Source organism: Takifugu flavidus, chromosome 9 (genome assembly GCF_003711565.1).
Source record: "Takifugu flavidus isolate HTHZ2018 chromosome 9, ASM371156v2, whole genome shotgun sequence".
Lineage (NCBI taxonomy): Eukaryota > Metazoa > Chordata > Actinopteri > Tetraodontiformes > Tetraodontidae > Takifugu > Takifugu flavidus.
The window spans coordinates 9,679,765-9,693,087 of record NC_079528.1 but is presented as its reverse complement, the minus strand read 5'-3'; the positions used below and the strand labels follow the sequence as shown (position 1 = coordinate 9,693,087).

Genomic DNA, 13,323 nt, shown 5'->3' with positions numbered 1-13,323 from the left:
TCATCTGCATGTCGTTCTTTGTATATTAATGTGCGTGTGGGTGTGGGTGGGTGTGTGTGGGTGTGTGTGTGCTTTCGAATAAACAGGACTTACTCATTTACTACATTTGTGTGTGTGTGTTTGCTTTCCAATTTGTCTCAAAGTGGAGGTCACGAGCTAATCCCGAATTGTCCTCCAGGCCACTGTTAACCAGATAGGAGCTTCAATTTAGCCCTCCTCCCCGCTCCCCCGCTGCTCCATCCCTTCGCCTCTCATTTCCTCATAGAGATAAAGTCGTTTTGCAGCAAAGTCCCATAAGATGGATTTCCTCCAGCGCTGATAGATGGAGGTGTGGACATGCCAAAGTAAGCAGGCAATAGGAAGACGGATTGGAGCAGACAGCTATCAGGAAGGAGGGCCGGCGCAACGTAACGGGGGGCATATAAGAGCGCAGGCGATGTAGGTAAAGTAGAGAAACAAGTCGCTTGTTGGTGATGGATCGGCGCTGCATGCTATCAGTCTCCTCGTGCCTCTGCTGTGCGTGTTCTTACAGTTCATTGATTAAAAAAAACAGCTCTCCAAATCCTCTTGAAGGGCCAGGCACATTCACGTCGTCTAGCGGAAAGCTTTAGATCTTCAGTCTTTCAAAGAGGCGCTCGTGAGGGTTACGGCTTTAATGTTACCCGAGGCGGGGAAATGTGTGTATCAGTAACAGGACTGGCACACACACTGGCATGTAAAGCTGAATATTGGAGGGTCTTACATCAGACACCAGCTGCGCTTTAAACACGACCCACGAGGTCAAGGCCACTCGAGTTTTATGTTAGCAGCCACATGCTAATGCCTTGAACATGCAGTGCTTTGATCCAAACACTCAGCGCTAATTAGTTTAGCTTATGAAATCATTTTTGTTTGATGAGCAGATATTCAGGAAGGGCCTGTGCTCTCTGAATATGAGCCAAAGCAAATGTTTTCTGCGTTTCTTCCATGCGTTCACCATATAGACGTGTCTCTTATTTTATATTTGTTGCTAAGGAGGCTAACCCGTTAATTTAAGGTTGAGCGGCAGGGTTAGACCCTCCCAACAGGTCATTTCAGTGCAGAAATAATTGCAAACCAGTCCGAGTTACACCTGCTCAGCCTGAGTGTTTGTGCGCTTGCTGGATTGTATCTGGGATTGACCCTGATACCAGTCAACGTTCCTTGTGAGGTGAAAAGATATAAAAATGTCAGAGCCCAGAGAATCTTCACTAAGACAGCCTGCCACTATGACTTTGGAGATTATTCCTCCCGCCTACACACATCCGTATTAAATATTCATCGCAAACGTACGGTTGAACTTGGCCGCATATACGCTAATATTAGCATACATCATGTCACTCCACGCTAACCTTTTCTTGCTTTAGTGATCTGTTGTGTAGTTTCCTTCAGTCGTATTTCTAAAGGTCGCTGCCTTCATCCAGCCCATTTCCACCATTGTAATGGCTGTGTTTCTTACCAGATCTCACATTAACTCCTCGTTGGTGTACTGAGAGCCCTCACAGGCTGTCAGCACTCTCCTGTCTGCTTCACAGCAGTTGCTCTCACAGATTCTTGATGGCACTTAAACTACATTTCCCAGGGCTCACTTCACCACATGCTCCCACAGCCATTACATAATGCTCACTTTTTGTTTTGTTTTTTTACCTTTCTCAGAGGTGTAATGCCACATGCGTGTCAAACTATTCTATATGCCTCCTTATCTTTGAGTGTTAGCAGCACAGCAGTGCACAACTGTCTCATAGAAGAACATCACAATGATCACAGGGCCAGTCTGGATGGGCGTTGGCCCTCAAAGGACTGTGTTACCCAGCCCTGCTGAAAGTAGCCGGGTTTTGGATTCCCACAGTTCAAAAACACAATTTTAGGTTGATTAGAGACTCTTAAATTGCTCCAATGTGCGAGCATGACCCTGATCCACTGGGTGAATGGATTGTGGGATTACCATAAAGATTAAACGATGCCCCCCACCCCTCCGGGTTTAAGAACTCTCACTCCTGCTCTTAGTTTTAATTGATACCCTCCTGATCTACGTGGACGTTATCGTGCCCCTGTCTCCTGTCGTGGCACCAACATCCTCAGCCTCATTAAGCGCTCAGCTCACCCTCTCTTGGTTTTAGACCTGGCTGCCTCTCTTGTAAATCCACTGCTTCTCTTTCCTCTCCCTCACCTCTTGTGTGTTCTGCTTTACCCCTGCCTGTCACACGGACGTGGGGTCGCGTTGTTAACCTGCTGTGAAATGACACAACCCCCGGAGTCAATGAGCTGCTCGGATCTTTAGCCGCCCAGGACATCGGCCAGCTGCGGCCGGCTGCCGACCCTGTGACGCCAAAGTGGAGCGAGATCAGGGAGACGAGGACGGTGTCGCTCAGGGAGAATAGTCCTCATTAAACAGCTAACCCTGCGGAACACCCGACAGTTTCTCCATACTTTTTTTAAAAATACCGTTTGTCTTTTTTCTCCAGCTCATTATTTTTCTGCCCGCTTCAGTGACTGGAACCTTCAATCCGCCAGCAGGAGGAAAAAAATAAAAAAGAGCAGCTTCTTGGTCCTTTCAATTTTATAATTGCCGCACAATAATTCTCAGCTCTCACATTCCATTTAAACAGCTTTTGCTTCTAAAAGACTCAACTTTGTTTCCGCCCTCTGTTTAGGCCCAGATGCCACCAAGGACCCCTGTCTAAAGGTGCGCTGCCCTGCTCACAGGGTCTGCATCAGCCATGACGTTCAAACAGCCATCTGCACCAACCGCAAGCAGCCAGCTCACAGGTAAGGACCAACTTTCATTTCGTTTGATGTCTTCATTTCTATGTGTTCCCTGTTCAGATGATTCAATATGCTCACTGTGTAAAGAAAGACCTGTAAGCCTGTTGCTCCATAAAGCCTAAATGTTTAATATTAATAACTGCTCATAGTTACAGGAGGCCCGTGCACAATATTCAAAAATGGAGGTTCAGCATCTGAACATCCTCGGAGATTCTCACTGATGTGGAAATAATAAATATCACTGCGATGAAATTGCTGCGTTTTTGCCTACTCTCCAGACATTTGCGCCTTAAAGTCTTTATCATTACGTTAACTACAAAAACACAGACGAAGATTCTCTCTTTAGAAATATGGAATCTTTTCCTCCTGCGTGTGGTTCACCTCTGTCCTGCGCGCAGGGGGCCATTGTACAGTCCGATCACGGACTGTCCTGATTAAAGTAAAGACGAGGCCCTCGGCTCCGGCCCAGAGATGCTTGGCTCTGAGATTAACGTGTGCAGCGTCCGTCCGCTCGGCTCCCTGGGTGGATTTTTTTTCCCCAAGCGCTTATGTCCAAGTACGTCCCCGGCCAGACGTGTACTTGACAACAGCTGAGGACGAACAAGGGAACCAGTGTTTGTGGGGACGCGCCGATGGTCAAATACTGGGCGATACGACGCCAATTTTTAAGACAAGAAATTTGGACGATAGCTTTTTTTATTTGATTGATGCATTTTTGTCGTTGTTTATTCCAGAGGAAAACAAAGAAATCATTGTAAAAATAAAAAACCCAAAACCTTAATTGTAAAGTTATTCAGCCCACCAACACTGTCTTTAGAGGACAAATTCAGTCATCCAAACGCATGAGGCAAACTTTTAATAACTTCTTCAGAAGAATTCCTTTTTCTTTTTGAAAAGCTGCTTCAAAATCCCTAAAAACATCCACTTAGTCGAAGATAAATTATCAATCAGAACATCGGTTACTGACATTGGCCAATTCTGTGTCCACAAGGCGAGTATCGGCCGATACCGATATTTCTCCGATATATTATCTCTCGTGTTTAGGGAGGCAATTCCTCATAAGAAATTCTAACGGTATCAGTGCAGACTGGCAGAGATGGTTTTCCATGGATGGTAGATGGTTTTCATCCTGCAGGTCTACATTTGTGGAGATATTAGAGCCTTTAAGCAGCGAAATGAGTCCAAAAGGTGCTCTCAACGTGTGAGCACTTGATGAATAAAATCTTAAACTATTGTTTACTCCCGCCAGTTAACAGCATCGGATCAATGGTAGCATTTAAATGTTTAATTGCGGGGCCCTTGGGGAGATTATTTTGGTAAAAATGTTCTCAAGTTGATTCATTTTGTTGCCGTCTCATTAGCTGCTTCTTAAAAAGTCTGAGTGCTTTAATTTCTAGTGTGTCTTTGGTGAATCTGGAGGGTTTTTAGCGAGGCCACTTTGACAGGAAATTGCTGAGATCTGGATCAGACTTAATTAGACTCATTGTGGAAAAGCCTTTGATGGCTTAATCATGCCTGTGTGCCAGCTGACCCTGACAAATACTCTGAGTGTTTTCTCGTTTAAGGAATTATGCAGGTCATGTAAACTCGACATGGAAAAGTTCTGGAGGTCAACAGTTTTGGGAAAGCTGTGGTTGTGTTTTTTCTCCACACATTCGTTTCTCCCCTTTTTATCTGTCTGTCTTAGTGTGAAACCCAGAAAAGGCAGCACAGGCCACAAACACAGACTGGAAGCAAGTGCTCATGGGAAATGTAGGCTGTGTTCGGCGCTGCAGTCCAGCCCTGTGTGCGGATCTGACGGACACACCTACTCCTCCAAGGTGAGGCTTCATTTCTCATCCATGTCTCTTCAAAATCCTCAAATTCCTCCTCTCTCTCTCTCTTTCTCTCTTTCTCTCTCCCTCATCCTCTCTGCGGTGGCTCAGCTCACAGTTGTTATCCATAATTCAGTGTGTTTTCAGTGATGAAAGCCTGGGCAGAATTGCTTTAAGAAATACAACAGTCCGTGCTGATTTGCAGAGTTGCATAATTTACAGTGTCAATACTTGAAATAGCAACTTCTCTTTGCCCTCACTAATAGTATTTATGTTATCCATAAATGTCACCTTTTCCCTCCTCCCTGCCTCCTTTCTCTGCACCCCCTCACCTGTGCATTTGAAGTATATGAATAAGCAGGGATTTCTTTTCTCCAGTATTTGAACTCATCTCTGTGTTCACACTTTGTCCAGCAGCCAGTCTTCAGAGCTGTCCCGGAGGTTTGGCTCCTCCTTTATAGCGCCGCTCTCAGCGGTGCGTGAAATGTGCAGAGGTGGAAAACAGCCCCTCGGTCTGGACGGGTCACCCATCCATGCATCCACTTTAGATGCTACAGATGACACAGAATGTGGAGCGGGAGATAGCCAGAGTGCAGAGTAAACTCTGGTCCCCACCACAGATCTGCCGCTGTAGTTGATTAAACTCCCGGGGCTCTATCTCTCCCCCAGAGCTGGGGATCCTGTCCCGGGTCACCGTCTAATCTGCTACCCAGCAGCCTCCTATTGCCTCCTATTTCCCATCCTGTCCACTTACTATGTACACTTTCATCCCACGGGAACTGTCAGTGTAAACAGAGGACACTTAGCGATGTGTTTTCATACGCTCAGTAAAATCCAGTGACAAACAGGAAGCTGATGTAAACTCGACTGTTGGTGTTTTAAAAGCGTTTAAAAGGTGAAGCAGGCGAGGCCTCGCGGCAGCGCGCCCGATCATCGCTCACGACTGAGCAGGCTAGCTCTGCCAACCTCTGACCATAATTTTTGTGCCTCTGTCTATAAAATCGGACGGTCGATGTCATAAAACGGGGTCTTTGGTTGGTAATGGTCTAACTGGTAACAGCCTGTCAGGATATAAACCTTTGCGGATATACACCACAGCATAATAGTGACCTCCTGAAATGAGGGTTTGAGTGTCATCGGCAACTTGTCTGTTCCTGTGCAGACGCAAAGACCCAGTTGGTGCGACCAGCGAGTTGCACAGAATAAAAGCTCAGACCGGGCCGCGCTTGGGCGCTACTCAAAGATGCTGCGTTCCTGATTGCTGTGATGTAGCCGTCACATCTGTCTGCATCAAAACAACAGGTGCTGGTAGAATAGAATTTAAATTACAGCGTCCGCCTGCCACAAAAGTAACAATAATACCGCATTTTTCAGAAGTCACCACTCAGAATGTTTCTGAGAAAAGTGGCGGTGCGGCGTTGTTTTGTGTTTGGTGGGGCTTGATTTTTATTGGGATAAAAGGGGCTTTTGTGTGACGCAGACGACAATTGGTGAGTCGGGTCTTTCAGAATCTTCCATGCTCTGTTCAAAGCTCAGCGTGAAGCGTTTTCCTTTTCTGGTTTCATTGCGTCCTGTTGCGGTTTGGCGTTACCACACAGCTGTCAAGCCGCCTCCGTCAGACGTCTGTGAAGAGACGCCGTTTGTCATTTTTGAGCGTTGAAAGAAAGTACGGTACATGTGTTCCTGCTCCGGTTCTTGTTGTTGCTGTATCATTGTTGCTGATGGGACAATCATTCCTTGCTCTGTCCTTTTATTCTTTATACAATCAAAAGGCGGGAACGATTTTTTAACCCTTGCGTGGTGTTCGGGTCTGTGGGACCCAGCTTGTGTTGTGCACCTGAATGGGTTAAATTTCACGTTCAAAGAAATAAAAGTCAGTAGTTTTGAAAAACCTTGCTTCCCTTGTAAATTTGTTTCCACGTGTATCTTGATTTTAATTGATTTTCTTTATTATAAATGTGACCTAACAAAGGTAAAGAGCAAATATTAACCATATATATTGTTTATACTGCTTGTAATTGGGATAAGGTAAACATCTGTTCAGTATTTTAACATAAAAGTGTTTGATTGTGAGGCATTAAAAGCCATAAAATGCAACAGACCCACAAACGCTGGCCGAGTAACAACAATATGAACATTACACAGGGTTAAATGTAGGTTAAACTGCGCAGGGAAGAATTGCCACAGTAACAATAATAAAGCAGGGGGGGAAAGGATTTATCAGAGGAAATGATGGCTTCTGGTTCTCTGACGACCATCCTGGTTCTGGTGGAACAACACTCATTTAGTTGGGGGGGGGGTTGGATTTGTGATGGCTCCCTGCGGTGCACCTTAAAGTGATCAGCAGTCTCAGGCTTACTCATGTTTTATTATTACATTACATGCCTGCCTCATCCGAACCACACACACGCTCCCACACACACACACACACACACACACATTCGATATCCTATTAAGAGGACAGTACTCGATACTCCTGAGAGGCTTCCAAGTCCATTACTCCCACCCCCTCTTAAATCATCCTCTCCTCTCTGTTTTTACTCCACCAAGTCAGGTGTTAAAACACTGTTCCATCAAAACCACATTAACCCCACGAGAGGAGCGAACATAAAGATTCATGGGCCCTCTCGGCCTACCGACAGTGACTCGGCAAGGTCGTCCATCCTCAGGCTTGCTCTCTCTAATCCCTAATTCGATATGCTGAGATCAGAACAGAGCTCTGTTCCACTGTCAACAAATGTCATTAAGCGACATTAGAGGCACCATCAAAGGGGGGACAGGAAGAAAACCATTGTTTTGCGTTAGAGCCGAGGAAATCACACCGCTGGGAAGGTGATCATTCCCGCGCGTGGCAGGATCGATGTTTATGCACCGTCATGGTCCCCCCACCACACAGCATTGTCACCATCCAGCAAACAGAATTTACATAACTCATTTCAGTTTTCATTATGTTTCCAGGAAGGATCTTGTAATTGGATTTTCCTCCAATTTCTGCTGCACTTACCTGAAATGAGAAGCGTACTGTTAAATTACATGGAGAAGGAGTCCGTCGATCTTGCTCTTTGCATTGCCTCACAGTGGTACGGCAGCGAATAATAAAGTGTGTCTGTGCGTCTCAGGCTCTACTGGCGTGTAGCTGCATGGCTGCCTAATGGGCACAGCGGCTACACCAAGATAACCAAGCAAACTGGAAACAGGCATCAACGTCTGCTCCCGTGATCGGCTCGATAGACAAAGTTCAATATTTTGCTTAGCACCTTTCTAAATCACACAATTTAAAGCTGATGTTTAATTATATTCACCGATAAGAACATTTTGGTACATTTTGATACTATTATTAATACTGCTGTTACGGCCAATAACCCATATGTAAAACTGCAAATCATGCAAATTGAAGTGTAAGTGTGTACCGTGATATACAATAAGGATCATGATCAGAATAGTCAATAAAATAAAATTCCTTGTCAAACTTGTCAGCTTGACACGCATGTGTCACTCTGAATGTGTGAGGCTTGAGTCCTGTAGCTGTAGTGGACCCCCAACTAGCTGCCTTTGTTTTGGCCTGCTAGCTAATGTTACCAGCATTAGCTTTTGTTGATTCAGTCAGCCAGCGAAACTATCGAGATAACTAATAACGTCATCACGATAGATGCAGCCAATTACAGATGAAAGAGGAATCTCGCAAAGAAGATTCAAAGCAAACAGGAGATGGATAGATATAAACATTTTTCATGTTAAATGTTACAAAATGACAAACGTCAGCCAATACTGATATTAGGGCTGATATATTGTGCATCCCTAGTTGAAATCAAGTTGGCCTGGAATATGTTGCAAAATCTGAAAGCCACTCATCAGAAAAATGACCACAGCCAGCAGAGGCCTGTTATTTTCACATGCCAGCTTAAGTGGTAGATCTGGTAGAAACCTGGTAGAAATGGTTGCTTTGATCAGTGTCAGAGCTGCGTTGTCCGGCACTAAAGAAAGAGGTGGTGCATTATAATTGAGAGCTACAACGAACCTGGTGTGTGATGCCCCGTGTGATGCGGTATGATGCTAATGTGTGATGTCCATCTGTGCTGTTTTACAGTGTAAGCTGGAGTTCCAGAGCTGCATTTCAGGAAAGTCCATCTCAGTGAAATGTGCGGGTCTGTGTCCCTGTTTACCTGGTCAGGAGCTCAGAAATGCAGCACCCAAAGCTGAGCGTGCTGGTGAGTACTGCCGTCCTCTTCACCAAGAAATGAACAGGCCTGGGCTTGGATCAGGCGAGCGCATTTTATCTGTATTTTAGCCTTTTCACAAGCGATACCTGAAATTCGCCACCAATTTTCCTTGTGTGTTCATTCCGTCCCTTCTATCTCTCTCCCATCCTCATTTTATTTCCTTCCATTCTCCCCTCACACACACACACACACACACACCGCTGCCAGTTTTCTGACAGCTACAGGGAGCGGTGACAGAGTGAGTGTGTGTGTCGTTGTTTGTCACGAAAATGGGATTTGGCTGGATGGATGGAGGAATTCTGGAGGAGCAATGCAATCATAAGGAAAGCGATAGAGAAAAGGATGGATTGTTACCGTTATGGGCTTCCTCTCAACTGGGTGGAGGATGTAGGGGATAGTTTTACTCAGCCTTTAATTTATCTCTCCATCCAGTTAAGATATCAATTATTTGGGCATTCCGTAAACGACTCTGAACCTCTGCTGGGTGGCGATAGTGCTGATTTCATGAATCGGCACATTCAGGGCGACTCGGTGATTTGCCCTCAGATTATTTATGAATACTATAAAGTGTGTGAAAGAGAGAAATGCAGTCACATCAGTCAAGATGAAAAATGTGAGGTGTGAATGAATCTTATGATTAGACCAATAGAGATAGAGTGCGTATTGATTTCAATGTTAAGAGTCAATAAATATAAAGACTTCACTACACAGGGTTTTTTTTAATGAGGCATATCCAGCTGTTGTCGAGAGGATCGGTGGGTTCACATGATATTATGTGTTCTCTTCACAGACGTAATGCAGAGTTTAGTGCACGCACATACGCACGCAACATTAAAAAAAATCCTTTTTAAACGTTTCTTTGTTTGTCTTCATATAGCAGGAGCTTCAGCAGCTTCTGTTGTCTGCCTGCCTGATAGTCCCAGGTTCGTGCATGTGCACAAACATGCACGCGTGTGTGAGCTGATGAGTGAAAGGTGGAAGGAAGAGAGCTGGTGGGACAGTTTCACCACTTTTACCAGTTAATTATTCCCTCATTTGGTTCCCAGAATGAATAGTTGATGAGTTTGTCTCTGCGTCTTTGACAGTCATCGTTCTTCCTGCACTGTTTCACCCACTTTCACCTAGTTTCAACTTTCCCCCTCTTTTATTCCTGGAACTTTTTCCTCATGAATCAGGTCTTTCCTTTCAGCACAGTGTCCTCAATCATTAGTCAGAAAAGTAGGGAACCCAGTGTGTGTGTGTGTGTGTGTGTGTGTGTGTGTGTGTGTGTGTGTGTGTCGAACTGGGAAACAGATGGATGCAGAAGTGTGATCAACACTGCATGTGTGTCACATTGGGTTCCCATGGTAACAGTCCAAAAGTTTGGTGGTGTTGTCTCTTCTGTGGTGGAATATTCATGCCGGTCTGTTTATCCACTCATTATCTGCCCTTTACAGCAGATTTGATGTTTGGTATTTTAAAGCACAGCGATGTCCTCTTTTACCGTGCGCCACCTGCACGTGCATCTTCCAGTTACATAATCAAATCTCTAAATTAAATTTCCATGCATCGATTTATTACTGATGTGGTCAGCGGTCCCTGGGTAAAGATGCGTTTTAGGAACTGTTTTGAAATTCCATGCAAGTTACACTTTACCATCACGTAATCCAGACAAGACTTGCTCAGTCGTGTCCCCATGGCGACCCCTCTCAGAGCTGGACCAGCGAGCAAAGGGAGACGTGGGTTTCTGTGGGTTTGTGTTTCTTAGCTGGAGGAAACGTGCCAGGAGGAAGACAAGATGGTGTCTCGTGCTTTCCACGTGGACGTGGACGTACCACCTGGCCAAATACTGGGGCAGATCAGAAACAGGGTTTCACGGAAAGACAGTTTCCTCTTTAGCAGACACATAAGAAAGATGGTTCAGGAACGTCTTGAGGAGGTTGGAGGTGTGGGCTTGACCTTCCTGATCCCACAGATCGAGCATCTTCCAGATGTGCTCAACAAAGAAGGACTTGTGATGGACTGGTGCCACAGCCCTTTCAGGGGTCGTGTGGAGTCTATGTGTGGATTGTTGGGGGCTGTTTGGGTAGAAAAGGTGAGCTGACACAATATTTTTGGGCTTTTCTCTTGTCCCTGCAGTGGCGCTGAAGATGATCACTTTCTTTTGGACAGGCACAAAGGAATCCCTCAGGTGATGAAGTGCAAACACCTGAAGTGGGTGTTGGCGATCAGGCTCGCTCTTAACAATGATCTCTAATTTTCTCACAGCCGCTGTGAAATAGGGACAGAACAAAAGGCGCTCTGAGAGGCTGAAGTGGCTGAATTCCCCCGCTAAACCACATGGTTGGTGGCGCCTCTGTCTCAGCTCCACAGAGACCACGCAGGCTGATAGACTGTCTTTGCGTCTTCATCTTTTCTCTCAGGTCTTTTTATAATGCGCACCCGCCACAGTGGGATCCTTTATCACTGAGTGAACCGCGTGCTTGGGAGAGCTTTTATTATATTCCGCTGAGGTGTTCCTTGCTGTGAAAACAAAATAAAGAGAATATTTTCTACTATAATCATGTGTTCACGCACGTATCGAGTCTGAAAACTGGTCCTCGCTGTGCTGCATTGCCTCCCAATGTGGGTGTCGTGGTCGGGCACCAGGCTCTTCACAACAATTCTCTTGGTGCTGGTAAAGGTTATTTTTCACACCTGGAAAGGTTATCTTGTATAGCTTAGCACAAAAGACTGTTGACATTTGTGTCTGGAGAGTTTCGAGTCCCAAAGTGAAAGTCTCATTTATTAAGTCAGAACAAATATATCCAATTCCTGACCAACAATCCAGTCGCGCCATTTCTAAAAAACAACAACATTTACTGGGTTTTACGTGTCTGGTTGGTAGTTCTTCCTGAGTTGACCCAGACCCGTCCTTGGCACACTGATGTGTCTGGTTAGATATTTACCGTTTAGGTTTTATTCAACTGCTTTGTACCATAAAAATGGTGTCAGACAACACAAGTGAGCGTGAAATGTGATGCTTTGCTTCCGTCCCTTTCTTCTCTCCGGGAGACACATTCGCCACAGAAATGTAATGACTTGTCCACGCTGAGCAGAATAAAGTGGTTGATATTCTTAGTCACACCTGCCTCATTGTCCCTTCAGAAACTCTCACCGAGAACAACGATAAATCCTCTGGGTTTGTTTGAGGCCCGACTGTCATCCCCTAATCTGCACTTAATGAGCTTAACTTTCATGCTCCCAATTTCAACCTTATTAAAAACAGGAATCCCGGTCCTAATAGCGACCCACCATAGAAAAGCATTGGCGTTCTCCAGAAAAGTGTCCCCCTTCGGCCCAAAGGGCGCCCACCTCCCGCTTCTCTGCACTCATCTCACCTCCAGCTCAGCCTGTCTCCCCGTCCGTGCAGACGGAGGATCACTGATCATTATCGGGGGCTAACCTTAACTCGCTGCCACTGAGATTGTTCTGCAGCGCTGATAGCCCGGGGCAGAGGAAAATCAAACACACCCTTGTATCGTTTTAATGAATCTGACCTTCTATCTTCCTCATATCTCCTACCTGGCTGTCTCTGCTCCTTTCTTTTTTGGCCCGTTACCTTGTTAGGGGCTGTGGCGTCACTCTGCAGCCTCCCGTCTTTGTTTCCATCTGCCTTTCATCAGACCTCCCTCTGGAAGTCTCAAGGTGAGCACGACCCTTCTGTCTGGATTTAGAGGCGCTCCTGCCGTGTGACAAATGTCATTAATCATTCATTCATGATAAAAGGGGATCCAAAGCCTGCCTGATCCAGAGTCTCGGGGAGGCATTGCCACAGGGAAGTTCTCCTCAAATGGAACTTTAGAGCAGTTGACTGGAAATAAAAGCAACATTTTATAGTATAGAAGGACAAAATTGTTAAGTAAAAGCGAATATTTGGCTGTTCTCGAACACACCAGAGCATCACAGCGGACACGTCAGGGACCATTAGACACACTTTTAAACTAGACTTTATTGTGCCACATCCTTTTGCAGCCTCACAGACTGAATTTCAGGTAATTCTCAGATCACGGGAGCAAAAAGGAAGTCTGCACTTAGAATAAATGCACTTTTCAGCCAAGCACACCAATTCCTGTGTTGGAATTTCTTAATCCGGATAATTATTTTACTGGGACCGCAGCTCTATTACATGTAGATCATGTGCTTCGACTAACTTTGATGAGTGAGAGTGGCCTCACTGTGGTTAAAATATGTAGCATTCTGTCCATAGTTTGCTTCATCTTTCTTCTGCAACACTAAAAGTTTAGTCAAGAGGTAGTTGCCAGGGCAACTATGCTGCCTGGCACTATACTGCACCTGTCATACCAATACAAGAACCATATTCAAAGATTCAGTGTTAGATTTTATACAATTTAATGCTTAACCTCCCCGGAAAATTGCTTTGATTTTCATCAAAACTAATAAAATCATTTTGTAAAGCTTCATAGAGCATAACATCAAATTGAATTATTAATGCGGGCATGTTTGGTCAACTAAAACATAGTGAA

At 45.2% G+C, this 13,323-nt stretch overlaps 1 protein-coding gene across 1 annotated transcript in view; it reads left to right on the top strand.

Annotated features, from left to right (window-relative positions):
• spock1 (SPARC (osteonectin), cwcv and kazal like domains proteoglycan 1) overlaps positions 1-13,323 on the top strand; it is a 63,139-nt gene that overhangs the window by 42,345 nt on the left and 7,471 nt on the right. The window contains exons 5-7 of the mRNA XM_057043182.1: positions 2,673-2,787; positions 4,472-4,604; positions 8,686-8,806. Coding sequence (XP_056899162.1) covers positions 2,673-2,787; positions 4,472-4,604; positions 8,686-8,806 — 369 coding nt within the window. The remainder of the gene's footprint in view (positions 1-2,672; positions 2,788-4,471; positions 4,605-8,685; positions 8,807-13,323) is intronic.